At 39.9% G+C, this 19,656-nt stretch overlaps 1 protein-coding gene across 4 annotated transcripts in view; it reads left to right on the forward strand.

Moving 5' to 3' along the window:
* The first annotated feature begins 2,665 nt into the window (after positions 1-2,665).
* The window catches only part of SLC25A21 (solute carrier family 25 member 21), a 483,365-nt gene continuing 466,374 nt past the window's right edge, over positions 2,666-19,656 (forward strand). For all 4 annotated transcript variants that reach the window (XM_028506740.2, XM_036029122.1, XM_036029120.1 and 1 more), the window contains exon 1: positions 2,666-3,174. In XM_028506740.2, coding sequence (XP_028362541.2) covers positions 3,105-3,174 — 70 coding nt within the window. In that variant the 5' untranslated portion in view covers positions 2,666-3,104. The remainder of the gene's footprint in view (positions 3,175-19,656) is intronic.

Genomic DNA, 19,656 nt, shown 5'->3' on the forward strand with positions numbered 1-19,656 from the left:
CAAACTATATGACAAGGCCACTGTAATCAATACAGTCTGGTACTGGCATAAGAACAGACACATACCTGATAGAACAAAATAGAGATCCCAGAAATAAACCCATGTCAATATGGTCAGTTAGTGTTTGACAAGGGGGGCAGGAACATAAAATGAAGCAAAAAATATCCTCTTCAATAAATGGTATTGGGAGATCTGGACAAGTATATGCAAAAAAAAAAAAAAAATGAAACTAGATCACCAACTTACACCATACACCAAAATAAACTCAAGGTGGGTAAAAGACTTAAATATAAGTTGTGATGCCATAAAAGTCCTAGAGGAAAACATAGGCAGGAAAATTTCAGATATCCCATGCAGCAATATTTTCACCGATACATCCCCTAGGGCAAGGGAAATAAATGAAAGAATAAACAAATGGGACTATATCAAATTAAAAAGCTTCTGCACAGCTAAAGAAAATATCAACAAAATGGAAAGGGAATCAATGGTGTGGGGAAACACATTTCCCAATGATACCTCAGACATGTGTTTGATCTCCAAAATATATAAAGAACTCACATGGCTCCACACCAGGAAGACAAACAATGCAATTAAAAAATGGGCAAAAGACCTGAAGAGACACTTCTCCATGGAGGACATACAGAGAGAGAGGGCTCATAGACACATGAAAAAAATGCTCAACATCACTAGCCATTAGAGAGATGCACATTAAAACCACAATGAGTTGCCACTTCTCAGCAGTCAGAATGGCCATCATTAATAAATCAATAAACAATAAGTGCTGGAGAGGTTGTAGAGAAAAAGGAAACCTAGTACACTGTTGGTGGGAATGCAGACTGGTGTAGCCACTGTGGAAAACAGCATGGAATTTCCTCAAAAAACTAAAGATGGAACTGACTTTTGATCCAGTGATCCCACTGCTGGGACTATAATCTAAGAATCCCGAAACACCAGTTCAAAAGGATCTATGCACCCCAGTGTTCACAGTAGCATTATTTAAAACAGCCAAGTGCTGGAAATAGCCTAAGTGTCCATCAGTAAATGAGTGGATCAAAAAACTGGCACATTTACACAATGGAATATTATGTAGTAGAAAGAAGGAACTCTTCCCCTTTGGGACAGCATGGATGGAACTGGAGAGCCTTATGCTAAGTGAAATAAGCCAAGATACTATATGATGAAAGACAAATACTGTATGATCTCACCTATAAGCAGAACCTAATCAACAACACAAACAACTTAGCAAAATAGAACCAGAGACTTGGAGATTAAGAACAAACTGACAGTGACCAGAGGTGGAGGGAGGAAAAGGCAGGAAAGAAGGGGAAGGGCAATCAAAGGAACAGGAATAGAGGACTCACAGGCATGGAAAATGGCGGGGGGATTGACTATGGGAGTGGGGTTGGATAGGAGTAGGGGTGAGCAATAGGGAAAAAGGCAGGACAACTGTGACTGAACAACAATATATATATTTTTTTAATTTCAATTTTATATGGTTCAAAACTAAATATATTTAGTACTATATTCCATGTTTAAAAAGTAATATAACAATAGGGGCACCAAAGTTTCTCATTTTCTCTTATATCATCTCCTGTTTGTTACAGGTATGGTATGTCTCTGAAATTTGATTTTTTCTTTCAATTTTATTTTCTACTGTTTCAGTTGTACAGCTAAGTGGCTAGATAATCATATACTTGACATAGTATTCCGTTTCATAGTTCTAGAACCCCAACTGGTATCATACAGTTATCACAATATTATTCACTATGTTTCCTGTAGTTTACTTATTTCCCCATAGCTATTTTGTAACTACCAACTTGTGCTTGTCCATCCCTTCACCTTTCACCCAGTTTCCCAAACTTTTTCCCCTCTTGTGACCACCAGTTCTTTCTTTGTATGTGAGTCTGTTTCAATTTTGTTTATTTTGTTCTTTAGATTCCACTTATAAGTGAAATTATATGGTATTTGTCTTGTCTTTTTTAACTGAGCACAATACCTTCTAGGTCCATTAAAATTTGAGACTGTTTTTCTCCTGCATAGCATTTGTAAGCTGTGGTTTAAAGATAGTATAAATTAGTTATTTTTCTTTTTTTCAACTATCCTAAAAGAATAGTATAATTAAGCTTTTTATACAGAGAATACACTGGTAGTTCCTTTATGTTCCTTGATTATTTAGGTCAGTGGTTCATCAACAGTCACTGGAGACTTGTTAAGACACAGGTTTCTGAGCCCTATATCCAGAGATTCTGGTTCAGTAACTCTGAGTGGGGTCATGAATTTGCATTTCTTACAAACTCGCATATCACTCTGATGCTGCTGGGTCCTAAGATCATACTTGGAGAACCACTAACCTCTGTGGTACAGAAGAGACCTACTTGTAATAAGGCCTCTTAAAAAAATTCAGTAAAATAAAACTCAAGTTGATGAAGTATTAAATACCTCAGCCAAAACGATTTTTCCCTTAAGCCCAAACTATTCTTTATTATAGTACTACATTAGCTCTATTTTATGATAATTGTAAATTGGATTTGCTTTGAGTTAGTTTCTGCAGCCCATAACTTCAGTGCAAGTAACTCTAAGGAATTTATCCACCTGTCCCATCTTTAGAACTGCGCTGTGCTCTGGCTTGCCAGGAGCAAGGGTCACCCCAGCTCTGTGGCTGGGACTCCAGGCCAGGGTCATTTCTTTACTTGCACTATCAGAGGCAGCACGTCCAGCTTGACAAACTCCAGGAGGCTCCTGATAGGGGAGCCTGTGGGCGCCAATCTAGGAGACCAAACCCCACCTGCTGCAATCCGCCAACCCAACCCCGTCCGCGAGTCTTTTCTCCTCCTGGGCACCCTCGTGGAGCCGCGGTAGCCACGCGGGCACCAGAAAGAGCCCCTGGACTAACTAGGCGAGCAAGTTTGGACTCGCGGGAAATCCCGCAGAAGTCTGCGCCCGGAACCGCCGCCTAGGAGCAGTCCCGGGATCGCCGCCTCAGAGAGCCACTCGGCCTAAGGAACGACCCAGCCGGGCTCTCCGGATCAGGAGAAGCTCTGCAGGCCCGCGAGCCCGTCCACTCAACTCGGCCCGGCCTGCTGTCGCCCTCGGGCTTTGCGAAGATGACGGCCAAGGCCGAGGTCTGCTTCGCGAAGGAGGCTTCTCAGCAGATCGTAGCTGGTGGTTCCGCTGGTAAGTCCGCTCCGTCGGGGGCAGATGCTTTTCATCTTTGCTTGCAAACGTTTCTCAGGCAAGTTTCCCAACCGAAGTTTTGCCATCTTCCTCTAAATTCCGCGCCGCGAGAGCAGGACCTGAGGCCGGCTGAACCCGAGCCGAGGAGGGCGGGAGCGGGAGGCGGGTGTCCTGCGGTCAAGGCGCCGAGGCGCTCCCGTCGGCCGCTCTCGGGTTCCCCTTCTCCTCGGTTCCTAGCCTGCCAAGCAGTGTAGGCAGCCCCAAGGCCTGCGACTTTTAGGAGGCCTTTTTGCCTGCTGGCTATTTTACTCGAAACCATCCAGCTTCTGCCAGACTTAGCTTTGCTCTCTGTTGTAGCCTCTTTCTTCTGAGTTAATTCAGATCTTGCATAACTCCTACCTCCCTCATTAAAATGTGTACCTCAGGACTCTACGGGTCTTCTTATTGCATACTGTGCTTGCTTGGGGCTATTTGTGCATTAAATAGACATATAAAATCAAATGCTTCTGTTAACACATACAAACACCTTTGATAAAGCGGGCTCACATTAATTTAGGGAGAGTTATAGTGTGGGGAAAAACATTAGAGAAAATCTGTGCTACTAATAATGGAAATAATTACTAAGTGTGGTTAGAGAAAGTTATTCGTGAGATTATGTTATGTGAACATATTTTAAAATATAAGTTATGAGATGACTGAAAAATTAATCTTACATACTGTGATGCATTCTTATTATAAACATAAATTATTATATAATTCACTTGTTACCATATAACATTTATATAAATGTAGATAGTCTCTTAATGAATTATATTATGGTAACTGTGATAAATTATATTAAGACAATGACTAGATATCTAGTGTTTAACTTCCACTAGTAAAATTTACTTTATTTTCAAACAAATTTGAACTTTTTATAAAAGGGACAACTACAAATTATGACCAGTTTTCATCATGTCATGAACTACTTACATCTCAGGGGTATAGCAAGCAGCCAGATGTATCACTTACAGTCTGTATACTTTCCCAAAGATGATATTTTATTAATATGGAAATCAAGGCATGAATTTATTATATGTAATTATGCTATGTCTATCCATTGTTAAGATGTCAGTGGCTCCACTGTCTACTTTTCCATTTGTTTCCCTGTTGATGATGAATCTGCATCAATTTATTCACCATTTTGGTCAGGTTCCACAATGGGGCACTGAGGGGAACTCAGGAAGTGAACTCTTGCCATGTCTTTCTTTTTCTCTTTGTCAAATGGTTAAGCATTCCCAAAGCAGCAAGGTGGTGGCTAAAAATCGGGCCACAAGTAATATTACTACAGGTGTTAGTATCGCTTTCATAAATTTGCCTGGTAAGGAATAAATATGCGCAAATGGATTCAGACAGTTAATTACTTACCCAGAAAACAAAAGCAAGTAATTATGGTGTCAGTTCCCTGTGTCCCTTGTTCTACAGGTAACACCAAACTGAGCAGACCAGATGGTAAATGGTATGAGCAGTAGGTCCCTCTGCTATTGGTCTCTCAGAACCACAGCCAAGCAGTTTTACAGACTTCACTGAAGTCTGCAGCTTAACTCTAAGCTGTAGGAGTGAGGTGGAAAATCTTATGCTCAAGTGAAACTAGGCAGATTGATGAGAAATGGCCTTGTGGAAGCCTTCCACAAGATAATGGGAGAAACAGCTTCTCAGAAGGTCCTCAGCAGGCTGCTAATCTTCCCTTAGGCTAGAAGAAATCACAGGACATCTGCCAAGACTCAGGTCAGATTGTGGGTAAGCCTTGCCCAGGTGGTCTGTGTGGAAATGTGCAAGGTCGTCAGGTGCCACACTGTGGATGGAGCTATTTCCTTATGTTCTTCTGGTGACTTCATCAGTCTTCCTTCTGCTGTTGTCTGCTCTGGAGTCCACATGGCAGGTGTTCCCCAATAGCTCCTGCACTTACATGCTTCTTGATTTCTGTTCTGTAGAGAGAGCAAGAGGAGACTGACATGCTATTTTTGGTTCTAGTGTAAAATCTGAAGAAAGACCCAAAATAACCCAGTATTGGTCAGGGACCCACCTCTTTACCAATTATAGCCAATGCCCATGTGGATGTTGGGGCAGGGGTGGGATGGAAACTCATGGGAGATTTTCCCCAGAGGAGGTACACACGTCATGAGATGGGCAATAGGTGTCTCTTATAATTACGTAAACCTATCTTTTATTAAAAGATGGTTTGTAATATTTGTATTTAAAAAAATCAAAGAGACTAATGCACTGACAGTTGCTTGGACAATATACATCTAAAGACCAACTTTGAGTTTATAGCTAACTATTATATTTAGATACTATAACCAATGGCAACTTTGTGTTGTATGATGAAAGCTGTGCTCAAAACAAGTCAGTATGTACTGAAGTTTTACAGGCTTCTCGTCTGCATTATCAGCTTCAAGTAGTAGCCATAAGATTCAGGTGAGAGAATAGAATCCAATGATGAGGGCTTCAGGAAGATCACTGAGGTCTAACAATGTAGAGGGATTAAGGATGAAAGTGAGAAGAGGCCACTGGATTAGACCCTTGGTATCAGTGTGGTCCGGGGGTAAGCAGTAGGGGCATGGCAGCACCTGGAAGCTTGTTAAAAATGTAGGCTCTCAGGCCACATTCCAGACATACTGTATCAGAATCTGCATTTTAGGAAGGTCCCCAAGTCATTGGTTTACTTCCAAGTTTTAGAAGTATTGCACTTGACCTCTGAGAAAAGAGAGCCCATAGAGTGGGAGCCCAATCAGAGGGTTGCAAGTTAAATTTCTTGGTTTTTATTGCTGACCAGAGAGAGAATGAATTTTGTATGCTGTGTCATGTACCCTCAATATAGCTTTCATATTTATTTTCTACCCCTTTCCTACACATTCCATCTGGTTTCTGCTAAATAAATCTGCTAACCATAGTTGAATGTTGCCTGTACCTTTCCACCTTTATTCCCAACACCTGGGATATCTTCCCCTTGTTTTCTCTACCTATTGAAATCCTATCCATTTTCCAAGGCTTAGCTTGAAAAACTATCTTCTCCATAAATGTTTCCCAGATGGTCTCTACAGCCCTATCCAGCTTTAGCATTCTCATTAACATGTGACTGGTACAAATAATGAAAATGGCTAGCATTTATTGAGTCAACACTTAATGCCAGACCCAGTTCTAAGCTTATGTGTATTAACATTTTCAATCCTTACCACAACTCCAGGATAAAGAAACTGATGTACAGAGGGTCTAATTAACTTGCTTATGGCTGCACAAGCATGTAACCATTTCCACAAAAAATCAGGATAGGGAAGGGACTAGAAAAATATTATTCCTATTGACAGATATTTATTGGAGAGATCAAGTATGCTATCCCTTATTATCTATGTCTTATTATTTTACATCCCTTAGGAGAACTTTTTATCTATAAATACAATCCTTATAGTGTTTCTGCTATAGTATCTTGCTCTTTTCAAATAGTTCTTTGTGTGTGGGCACCATTAGCTTTTAGCCAAAAGAAAACCATCAATCCACTCAGGGCTTCTATGTGCAGTTGGGCAGATAGTTGTCTGCAAAAGGACTCTGATCACTGGAGCCTGTGGGGACTGAAATCTAGACCGTGCTCTGATCCATCATCTGTGTACTCCAGAGCTGAGATGCCTCCACCCAGGGGAGAATGGACACCTTTTTCTATTTCTCACAGAAGCACCAAATTGATTGACAGCCAACCTGATAGCAACACTGACTGAGTTTCCCTAAACTTGCTAGTGCTCCTAAGGTCCCTGGGCCTCAATATCCCTAGATACCACATCATTACACTGCCCATCAGCAGAGCTCTAGAAGATTTCTCTTTTATGCATATCTCTTCCTTGGAGCCAGGAGAATGGCTCCACCTGAGACCTGGTCATGCTTGCTAAAGACTAGTTTGGGCTTTTCATGTGTTTCCAAAGTTCATGGAATTCTTATCTAATGTCATGCAGGAACTTTTTAGGCCCACTCAGATGGTTTTCTCCTTCAGGTTCTCATAGGGCTTTGCACCCCAACTTCAGAATCTCCCAGGGTCTCTGAGAAGTCCTCTTGGACTCCTGAGAGACCCTGTTCTTACCAGGGGTTGTCAGGCTCCTTCCTGAAGGCATGCTTTGGCCCTGTTCACACTGAATCCCTTCCACAGTGGCATTTCTAGGATCCTTCTACTCTTGCCTCTCAGAATCTTATACTCATATTCCTCAAAGACTGTAAGTTCCACTCAATGTTTCCTAGAACTTTCCTCCTTCATTTATTGTTTATATGATCACCAGGCTGGCAGGGTGCTGACTTACTTCTCCAGCTCTACACTAGACCCTGTATCCTGTGGGCATACCTCCCAGGCATCTTCAGTCACTGCACAGAGAAGTTTTAGTCAAATTGTTCAAAGTATTATGGAAACTAGTTTCCCACTTTTGCATTAGACACAGTTTCAAGTCTTTGTGCAGCTTATCTCATTAGTCACTTTCAAGGGGCCAAATGAGAAAGTGAAAGGAAAGACCTTTTAGGGGGAAGGGAAACCTGTATTCATGGACAGGCTCTGGGGAGATGAACTATTGAGAGTAAAAGTAAAATGTCCGTTGCACTGTTGGGAGAGCGTCCCAGGCTTTTGATGTAAAAAGGTTACTAAAAAGATATGGGATAATTTTGAATCTCATGTTTTAAACCACTGATGTTACAGATCTTCTTTTTCACAAGATTTATACCTATTATTGCCCTAGTTAAAATGCAGTTAAAAGAAATGCCTTAACAGGCAGTATGGTACTAGTAGTTCTCTGGATTTTAATTTGGACTAGGTAATAAAAGAGGTGATGCACCAGGGGGTAATCAAGGTTAGAATTTTGTTTAAGGAGAATTCTTTTTCAGAATGGGTGCAAAGGGGAGACACATGTGATTTGGATAAATGGCACCTTTGGAAATTCAGGATTTGGGAAACTGCAATTGTTTGATAATAAATAGCAGGTTGGAGAAACAGGTGAGCCTTTATGACACATCAAAGGGAGGCTGGAACCCATTATCTGGGTAATTAGGGAGGAAAAATTCCCCTTATTTCTACCATATAGGAGGAAGCAACTCTACTAGTCAAATTAATTATAAAATACCTTTAAGGGATGTGTTTTAATTAAAATGTAGTCTTGTATCTCTTAGGGGAAAACCTAGATCTCAAAAACATGAATTTAAGAACAGTTAAAATACAAATTTCATAACCATATTTTAAAGAATTTCTCATTTTACTATCCTTAACTGAAAGACATTTAAAAAGTGTAAGTATAGTATATGCATACATGATTCAGTTGACATAAAACAACTTCTACATGGCATTTGAGGAACACCTCATTAAAGCAGCCCTTTCTTACTTTCCACCCCCTGTAAACCCCTCCCCATTCTTGACTTTGACATCTCAGAGCAATGAGAACCTGGTGTTTTAGGTATACTACAGTAGGTGCTCAGGAAGGTTTCTTGACTATATTAATGAATAAATATCAGAAGCACAAGCCACAGAATATTATTCTTAGGGTTCTCATCATCAGACAACTGATACTTGAAATAATATGATATTTTCTTTCAGTGTAATCTAAGTGAAAAAAATTACCTTCAGGTCTAAAATCTCTTCCATTTTCTGAGAGAGGCCCATGATAATTTTTAAAAATTTATGTATCATTTTTCATTCTAGGACCCCAAACTTAAAAGAGATGAACAAATCATTTCAGCATTCTGATTAAAGTAGTTGGTATCTTAAAATGGCAATAGTAGAAACCACATTAAGGGTCTTCTGCAAGATTCTTTTTTTTATATAGTTTATTGATTATGCTGTTACAGTTGTCCCATTTCCCCCCTTCACTCTCCTCCACCCTGTACACCCTCTCCCACCCACATTCCCGCTCTTTAGTTCATGTCCATGTGTCATATTTATAAGTTCTTTAGCTTCTACATTTCCCATACTATTCTTACCTTCCCCCTGTCTATTTTCTACCTACCATCTATGCTACTTATTCTCTGTAGCTTTTCCCCCTCTGTCCTCCTCCCACTCCCCTGTTGCTAACCCTCCATGTAATCTCCATTTCTGTTCCTGTTCTAGTTGTTTGCTTAGCTTGTTTTTGTTTTCATTTTAGGTGTGGTTGTTAATAATTGTGAGTGTGCTGTCATTTTACTGTACATATTTTTTATCTTCTTTTTCTTAGATAAATCCCTTTAACATTTCATATAATAACGGCTTGGTGATGATGAACTCCTTTAACTTGACGTTATCTGAGAAGTACTTTATCTGCCCTTCCATTCTAAATGAAAACTTTGCTGGATAGAACAACCTTGGATGTAGGTCCTTGCGTTTCATGACTTGGAATACTTCTTTCCAGCCCCTTCTTGCCTGTAAAGCCCCTTTTGAGAAATCAGCTGATAGTCTTACGGGAATGAAGGCAACTGTCTTATCTCTTGCTGCTTCCAGGATTTTAATCTTGGGTAGTGTAACTATGGTATGCCTTGGTATGTTCCTCCTTGGGTCCAGCTTCTTTGGGACTCTGAGCTTCCTGGACTTCCTGGAAGTCTATTTCCTTTGCCAGATTGTGGAAGTTCTCCTTTATTATTTGTTCAAATATGTGTTCAATCTGTTGCTCTTCCTCTTCCCCTTCTGGTACCCCTATAATTCAGATGTTGAAATGTTTCAAGATGTTCTGGAGGTTCCTAAGCCTCTCCTCATTTTTTTTTTGAGTTCTTGTTCCTTCATTCTTTTCTGTTTGGTTGTTTCTTTCTTCCTTCTGGTCCACTCCATTGATTTGAGTCCCAGTTTCCTTCCCATCACTATTGGTTGGTTCCCTGTACATTTTCCTTTATTCCACTTAGCATAGCCTTCATTTGTTCATCTAATTTGCAACCAAATTCAACCAATTCTGTGAGCATCCTGATCATCAGTGCTTTGACCTGTGCATCTGATAGGTTGGCTGTCTCTTCATCGCTTAGTTGTATTTTTTTCTGGAGCTTTGATCTGTTCTTTCCTTTGGGTAATTTTTTTTTTTTAATGTATTGAAAGCACCTGTTACATATGAGGAGCTGAGCCTTAGGTGTTAACCAGGGTGGGGCAACCCAGTCGCTGGATTGTGACACTGTATGTGGGGGAGGGGTCCAAGAGGGAACAATGGCACTTGCTCTGCTCTCTGCTGGGTTTCAGCCACTTCTGCTGCTTCCCCAAGCAAACTGGGCCCTTCTGGTGCTGATTTCTGGGCAGGTGGGTTTGTGTAGGTTCTAAGACCCTGTGGGTCTCTCCAATGAACTCTCCTGTGAGGCTGGGAATCTCTCCTGATACCTCAACTCCCACAGGTGTTTTCAATTGGTGTTTTGAGGCTTTATTTCCCCGAGCTGGGACCCTGGGTTGTGCGGTCTGCCTTGCTCCCCAGTTTTGCCTGGTTTGTCTGCGTGGGAATGTCGGACCGCCCAGTCCACCAGCCACCTTGTGCGCTGTGACCCGCTCCACAATCTGCAGCCTCGCTGGGTCTGCCAGCCACTGCTTTGCTACGAGTCCTCTCCTTCCGGCCACCCGACTCCGCTCCTCCTACTGGTCTGGATGAATATTTCTTCTTTAAGTCCTTGGTTGTTGGACTTCCATATAGTTCAATTTTCTGTCTGTTCTGGTTGTTTTTTGTTTATAAATTTTTGTTGTCCTTATTTTGGTTGTGTGAGGAGGCACAGTGTGTCTACCTACACATCCATCTGAGCTAGAAGTCTGCAAGATTCTTAATTATTCTAGATTTTAACTGATTTTTTTACCTATTGTCTTTTCCTTTTGCTTTAAATTATGTTTATGTAAATTATTTCCATACTTTGATGTGATCATGGTTTATGCCCATTGTGAGTATTAAGTTAAGTCTGTATCATTTATTCATTCATCTGTTCCTCATCTGAGGATATGTGTATAGATTTGAAAGAGAGAGAAAGGGAGGGAGGGAAGAAGGAGGGGAGGGAGAGAATGAAAAAGAGAGAAATATTGATGTGGGAGAGAGACATTGATCGGTTGCCTCCTGTAGGCACCCTGACTGGATATTGAACCCATGACATTTTGGTGTACAGGATGATGCTCCAACCAACTGAGCCACTTGGCCAGGGCAGCTCTGTAGCATTTGATTGTCATTCATAGTCCTTGTATTAGTTTCCGAGGGCTGTTTGTTCCACAAACTGGGCAGCTTATAATGATAGAACTTTACTGTGTCAGAGTTCTGGAGATTACAAGTCTGAAATCAAGGTGTGGGCAGGGCTGGTTCCTTCTGGAGGCCCTGGGGGAGAATCTGTTCCAGCCTCTCTCCTTGCTTCTGGCAGTTGTCAACAATACTTGTTGATTTGTGCTCACCGGCCGGCAGTGAGCGAGGAACACTGTGGTTGGCTTGTCGAAACACGAGAAAGACATACACAGAGACAAGCAGTTTCTGTGGGGAAGTAAAAACGGAATGGCCACACTCTCTGGTGGGGAGAGCACCATGGTCACTCTCTCTAGTGGAGAGCGTGCCGTATTCATTCCTAAGCAGATTTTTATTGAGAATACAGACTTAGTTTGTGGATTCACATTCTGGCAGAAAAGATCAAAAGAAGTAGGTGACTTACAAAGGTGCAGACAGAACCCCTGCTATGATTCTGGACAGAGATTGGGGTTTTAACATATGGCTCAAAGGGCATTTTTGGTTTCCTGTCTGTGCCTTCAAATTCTAATCTAATAACATCCTCCAGCAAACAGATCTCACAGTATCTTGCATATTGTATATCCCAGGCCTGCTTACCCCGGGGGTCCGCTGTTTCTGGTCTGGGCTGCACTGCCCCTGCTATTTCCCGCAGGCCTGAGTTAACAGAGAAGACAAAAGCAGCCAGCATACTAGGATTTCTCACAAGGACTCAGGCTTTGACAAAGCCGAAGGGGCAGGGGATGATGCCATCACCCCTTCTTATCTACAGTCCCGACTGTCTTCCCTTAGGGCATTCCCACGTGATCCCATCTGTCTTAGGTTCATTCTCTTTCTAGAGAATTGTTACCCCTCATTGACTGATGATCATGCAAAAGAGAAGACAGGCATTAGAACAGGCAGCGTTCATGCCAGAGAAATAAGTTTTGTCTCCTTAGTGGCTCCTGGTCTGGAGGTCTTTCACTCAGCCTAAGTCACGGGGGCTTACAGCTTCCAGAGACCAGGCAGGGAAGTCCCTAACAACTTGTGTTCTTGGGCTGTCGTTACATGGCTTTCTCTCCCTATTTGTGTCTGTCTCTGTGCCCAAACTTTCCTCTTCTTAGGAGGATACCACTCATTGGATTAGAGCCCACTCTAATCCAGTGTCACCTCATCTTAACCTGATTGCTTCTGTAAAGACACTATTTCCAAATAAGGCCCCATTCTCAGATCCCAGAGGTTAGGACTTGAACCTATATTATTATATTTTGGGGGGACACAATTCAACCCACAACAGGCATTCAGTTGTATTTTTCTCTTCATATTGTTTCTCAAATTCATGTCACATATCTCTAGATATGGCTTTGTATTTGTTTTCATTTCAATGTAAAACTTTGTGAAAAGTTTCTCACCCAGTTTTCAACCTGCTATAATTGGCATATCTGACTTTACCTTTCTGCTGAAACTATTAACTACTGATTCTCACTCCTAATTTTACCAAATATTTCTTGAATTTTGCATCTCTGACCAATTTTTCTCTTTAAAGTTGTCTATGCTATTGATTTTTTACCCCTTTCTTCATATCTCATCACTTTAAAAAAATCTTCACTGAGGGTAGGCTTATTGTTTTAGAGAGAGACAGAGAGAGAGAAACATCAACTGGCTACCTCCCTTAGCACCTTAACCAGGGATCAAATCCACAACCTAGATATGTGCACACACTGGGAACAGAACCCTTAACCTTTTGGTGTATAGGATGGTGCTCCAACCAACTGAGCCCTCCAGCCAGGACTCTCACCACTTTTTTATTGTTCCTCTTTTTCCCTTTCCTTAAAAATTGATGTTCTGCTTCTGGTCAAGACGTCAGTATAGGTAAATGTAGTATTCAGAAACACAACCACATCTAAATTACAACTAAACCACAGAAGAGCCATTCAGAAGTGCCTGAATTCTGGAGGAATGGAAGTCCTTTAACTAGAGAATTAAAGAACAAGCCACATCCAGAGTGGTAGGAGAGGTGAAGACGAGGGTCTGGCTGGTCCCACATGTGCATGTGGTGGCTAAAAGTTGGGAGGGATATCTTGGCTGCAGAAGTTGCCTCTGAAGAGCAAGGGCCCCAGCCTCATCAGCACCTCCCCCTGCCCCAACCAGGATTCCAGTGTTGGGAAAAGAAGGCCCCATAACTTCTGGCTGTGAAAACGAGCCAAATTGTGGCTGAGACAGAGGGCTTCTGGAGTCCCAGGTGTTCCTTTTAAAGGGCCCACACATGGACTTACTTGGACTCACTCCCTTTGAGCTCCAGCACTGGAGCAGCATCTTGAAAGGAACCAGATATGTTTGGGTAGGAACTGAATTGTCTGGCTTTATGGTGAGGGCTGGAGGGGCAGCTTTCTCCCAGACAAGTGTGGACAGAGGCCATTGTTCCTTTTCTGAATTGTCCCTCTGCGGGTGCAGGCCAGGCCATATCTGAGTCTCCATCAACTTAATACTGTTAGCCCCCCCCCCCCCCCCCCCCCCCCCCCCCGCCCAATGATTCTCTGAGACACAGCCCCACCTACTTTGCTGTCTACAAGAGACTCACTTCAGGTCAAAAACATACACAGACTAAAAATGAAAAGATAGAAAAAGATATTTCATGAAAATGGAAACAAACAGACAAAAATGCTGGGTAGAAATACTTTTATCAGACAAAGGCTATAACAATAAGCGAAGAAGAACCCAGAAATTCCACTTCTTGGTATTTATCTGAAGAAACCCAAAATACTAAATTGAAAAGACATATACATCCATATGTTCATTGCAGCATTATTTACAATAGCTAAGACATGGGAGCAACTTAATTGTCCATAAATAGATGAATGAATAAAGAAAAAGTGGGGCACATATACAGTGGAACATGATTCAGCCATTGAAAGAAGGAAATCTTGCCATCTAGGACAACATGGATTGTGCAGAGTAAACTAAGTCAGACAGAGAATGACAGATGCCATAAGATTTCACTTTAACATGGAATCTAAAAAACAAAATAAATGAACAAACAAAATAGAAACAGACTCATATATACAGAGACCGTTTTGATGGTTGCCACATAGGAGAGGGATGGGAGGATGGGTGGAAAAGGTAAAGAAGTACAAATTGGTAGTTACAGAACAGTCACGGGGATGTGAAGTGCAGCATAGGGAATATAGTGTAACATTGTAATAACTATATATGGTGTCAGATGGGTATTAGTTTTATTGAAGTGTAGACTTCCTAAGTTGTATAAGTGTCTAATCAGTGGGCTGTACACCTGAAGCTAACGTAATACTATACATAAACTGTAACTGAAAAATAAATGGAAAAAAATTATGCTCTGTGGGGTTCCAAAGTGTTCTGCCCCACACCCTCTGTTATCTCCCTGAACAAGCCCATCTGCTTCTCTGGCTTCAGCATTATCCATTTGCAGATAACCCTCTGTGCCCTGCAGACAAGTTTCTAACTCACACAGTAACGTAATATGCAATCAAGAGTCACATGGACTCTAACAATTTTCAAAAATATTTCAGAGATAAATTTTGAAACTGATATTAGACCCTCAAATACCATTTTGTCATTTTATATAGTTGTACTCATCCTTATTTTGAGCTCAGCCTTTTTTATGCATTCTTTTTGTTATCTCAAGAAGTTACACATGAATTTCTCGGGGTGTTTGTTTGGGTTAGGTGGACCCTACATAATTATCTAGTCATTAATTTTTATAAGACAAATGAGCAACTGTAAGATAAGTCTTAAGTACTGACATTTATTGAGTAATTACTATGGTCAGAGCACCTTATTTTGCTTAAATCATTGATATTAATGTATAATTTCTTGAGGATGAGGAAACTGAAGCTCAGAAAAATAACTTGCTCAAGGCCAGTGACAGAGAAGGGGCTCAAAACCTTCTCTTTGTTTTCAAAGCTTGTACTCCTATGCACTACCCTGTCCTGCCTCATAGTGTGCAGAAAGGGAAGTCAGGTTGGCAGCTACATACAGAGTATCACCTTCAGAAGGCCTCTTGTCTTTCTGGTTGGGTTAAGTATTGCAGGTACTCTGGAACTCGAGTATTGATGAACAAACTGGGTCTGCCCTTGATGAAACAGGACCTTTCTTGTTTTAGCCAGAACTTTAAATGTCAGACATAGCACATGCATGAAATTCTCCACATTACCCAGCAGGTGGTCTGTCAACATCGATGCAGTCCCCCTTTTCTGCCAACTCCTACAGGCAATTGATTAGGAATGAACTGAGCCTCAGTCCTCAGGTAATTGGTAATTGAATCCTTATGTAACTAGGCAAGACATCAGAATGACTAACTGGAGTGAGAACAACTCCAAATCAGAGTGGACAAAGCTGTCTGTGAAAAACAAGGGAATTTAAGTGGCATAAAATAGGTGTCTTGAGCTTTTTGTTTATATGAATCTTGTAGCTTTAGCTTAGATGCAAGGGTGAGTTTAATTAAATGTCTATGAAAGCTAGACTGGACTTTTGTTGGGGGGGAGATATAACTTTGGAGAAATAATAATAAAATATATATTTCAATAGAATTGAATGATACCTAAAATAGAATTGTGGCCAAAAGTTTTACAGAGAGAGATTGAGAGAGAGAAGAGTCATGTCATTACACTAAATTTTTGAAAAGTTATCAATATTTGTAGGTCATCAAGTATACGAAAATCAGAGACATATAATTATGGGAAACATTAGTTTTTATTATTGTTGCTGTGGCTGTTATTATTGTCATTATTATTCTGGTGAATAATTATAAAGATAGATTAAAACACTTTGGTTTTTAAAAAACCTTATTTATTGATTTTTGGAGTGTGAAAGGTTGGGGGGGAGCAAGGGAGGAAGGGAGAGGGGACGGAGAGAGAGAGAAATGAGAGGGGGGAGGAAACATTGATTTGTTGTTCAACTTACTTATGTATTCATTTGTTGATTCTTTTATGTGCCCTGACCAGGGATTGAACCTGCAACCCTGGAGAATTGGGATGGTGTTCTAACCAACTGAGTTACTTGGCCAGGGCCTAAATACATTTTGAAATAAATTACAGACACTTCTCCAGAGATTCAAGAATGAGCAGTGTTATTTTGTAGTTTTTATCCTAGGGCAGTACATTTGCTTGGCTAGTGTAAAAACTGAGCGATCACATCCAAATATAAGAACACCATTCAGTACTTGTGCATATCCATAGATGGCGCTGTCTTCCTATAATTTTGGTGATTTGCTAAAAAGCGAGAGAAAAGAAAAAGGCTTACTGTAGACATAAGTACAAGTGTGTTAACCTTTAAATAGATTCCATCATTGTAAAACATTTGGAACAGGTGCCTTGCATAGATCATGGAGGATTATACATTTGGAAAATATAGAGGACTGTACTTTTGCAACTGACTTTTTTCGTAATCATGATTCTTTATATATGGAAAATAGGTTTATGTATCTAAGTAAGAAAAATGGAAGAAACCATGTTGCTATAAAATTTATTTTCTTTGTGGTGGTCTTGCTTTTGTAATTAGAGTCCTGGATCAAACAAAAAATTTTGATAAGCTTAGCATAAATGTCATATTAATTACTTGTAGGTCTTGGAGATCACCTTGTGAGATGAAACTCCTAGATAACATAATTTTGTCTCCATAAATTTTCAGTGTTGGAGTGTATGTTGCACTGATAGTAAATTATAAGCTGTGAGAAGGATCTAGAGTGCCAAATGTATAGTTCTTTTTATATTTGTCTGAGGCAGCCACTCATAATGCTACTTCTCATATTAATCTAGTGGGCTTTAACATAAGAGTGAGTGAGATGTAAAGTATATATTTTTATTAAACAAAAGTTGCAAACAGTATTTATTAAAAAAGATTAATATAATACACATTGTATTTTGGAGTTAATGGGAAATACCAGGTCCTTGCTCCTGTCAATGAACTTTTAACCACAAGATGGCAGTATAACTTTCCCATTTCTTAAAACAAAAAAACAGGTTATTAAAACAAATTACTTCTTTCTCTCTTAATGAGAAACCTCATTACAGCTATGAAATTTTAGGAAATTCACAAAGAAGATGAATGAAAGTATTTGACATAATAAATACTAAGACTTTTTAGAGAATTTTTTCATTGAATAATTTTAGTTGCACTAAGAAAGCATTTATTTTATATTAAGTTGAAAGTAGGAATGTGATGATATCACAATTGAGAGACATATCAGCATCTTTTACAGAGGAATATAGCCTCATGGTTTGCTGATTGAGCATCAAGAAATAAGACTTTTTAAGAACTGTTTCCTTCATGTTTACATGGCAATCTGCATTGGCTTATGACTTCTGTTCTTTGCAGCAGGAATATGCTGGAGATTGGGAGGTCAACAGGGAAGCAAAGAGGGGAAATAAAAGGAAGAAAAGTAGAGACCCTAGCACCTACGTTTTTTCTTGAAGCAGTGGTAATAATGTCTGTGCTACCCTTGCTGGATTTATATATTCCATAGTTTAAAAATGTATTATTCATTCAATGGTGGATATTTAAATAGCCATTATTATGTATATTTATAATACTTTCATTGGTATGCTTACATACTAGGTGGTATTATGTTTCACTCTACATGGATGCTTTTCACAATTTAAAAATTTGTTGTGATTGATTTAAAAGATTACACTGGATTTATTTCTTGTTTTTTAAATCTTGTGACATGAGTCCCTTTCAGTTGAAGACCAAGTCTTATTTATTTTTTTACCTCCAGGCCTAGCACACAGTTTAGATTAAGTAGCCACTCACTAAATCTGTTTTTATTCAAATTGCATTTACCACAAAACAGTCCAATTCTATTGAGACCTATTTTGCTTATGTGCCGTAAATGTGGAGGAGGTTGAGCATCTTATTTTGCTGATTGTGAAGGGAATCTTTCTTGTAGGAGTGATAATTCCAGAGTATCAGTGAAAATAAAACTATTATTTTTTGCTCTAAGGTGCATCTCAATGCAAATAGTACTATACTAAACATATGATTGGCTTTGTAGAATGGAATATAAGCATATAATCAATATGAGATGTACAGTTGCTGCTTGTGTGCAGCCCTACACAGAAATATTTTACATTATAAACTCAAAAAGGAAGTCTATTACTTTCCATGATTTATGAAGTTAGAAATGGATGACAAGTGTTTTTGTGGGCAAGTTAAATTTTTTAAAAAAGATTCTTGCCTTGTATAGAAAAAAACATATAAGACAAATATATAAGAAAAAAAAAGAAATGCAGTTACCATGGGTATGGAGAAAGAGTATGGTTTCATGTAATGCTGTAAGTGTGTAAGTCATGTTCCAGAAATCTGTAGTTTTAGGTTAGTGATTTGCAATCAGGGTGCATTTCCCCCTAGGACAATGTTATGTAATTTGTGGGTAAGCCACAAAAATCTTATTTTTTAAACTTGTACTAAGTGTGAAATACCACTAATAGGAGCTCTGAAGCCCAGGGCATTTAAGACCCTTAAGCCCCACTCTAGGGTACTGTGCCCTTCTGAGGTTTGCTTTCCTGGAGATGCCCAGGGCTGTAAGCAATAGAGAATTAGATGGAGCTGCTCATATAGGCAGATAGCCTGGTGTCTTTTCTTTGGCAGTGAAATAGGAATGTGCCAGAAGCCAAGGGGAAAAGGGTGTAAGCAGGACCAGGAGGACCATTTGAATGGGGCCTCACATTCACAGAGGACATCATAAATTTTGACATTTCTTTCAAATAAAGCTAGACATAAACTCATTGCCTTTGTCATTGAAATTGTGTGTTAAAGGCATTAATGTGTAAAATGTAGCTATCAAAAATGAAGTACATTTTAATCAGTCTGTTAGTTGACATTTCTTTTTTGCATACTGAGAGTCTTAGTAAATAGAAGCATCTTAGGTCTCTTTCAACCTCTGAGAGACTCTGGTCCTAAGGGACAAGGGTAAATGGATTCCAGAGGTTCTCACTCCATTTGTTCCTGGCACATACTTGTGCAATAAATAAATGGGTGGGTGAATGAGTGGATGTACATATGTATGTTGAATAGTCAGACAGCAGAGGAGAAACAAAGGGGAAGTTCAACCCAAAAAAGTGTCATAAAGAAGGCTTCAAGGTTGGAGAAAACGGGTGTTGCAGTGGTCATTAGTATGTATAGGTTGTCAGCAAATTAACTATTTCTACATTGGAAAATGTCTGCTTCTTGGTTATGATTTGTGCAGTTTATATGAATTTAGGTATTCTTGCATTTGAATAAACATGAGGGAAGTCACACTTTTAATACATATATTTTATTAGCATTGTTTTTATATTGT

The sequence above is a fragment of the Phyllostomus discolor genome, chromosome 1, assembly GCF_004126475.2.
Source record: "Phyllostomus discolor isolate MPI-MPIP mPhyDis1 chromosome 1, mPhyDis1.pri.v3, whole genome shotgun sequence".
Lineage (NCBI taxonomy): Eukaryota > Metazoa > Chordata > Mammalia > Chiroptera > Phyllostomidae > Phyllostomus > Phyllostomus discolor.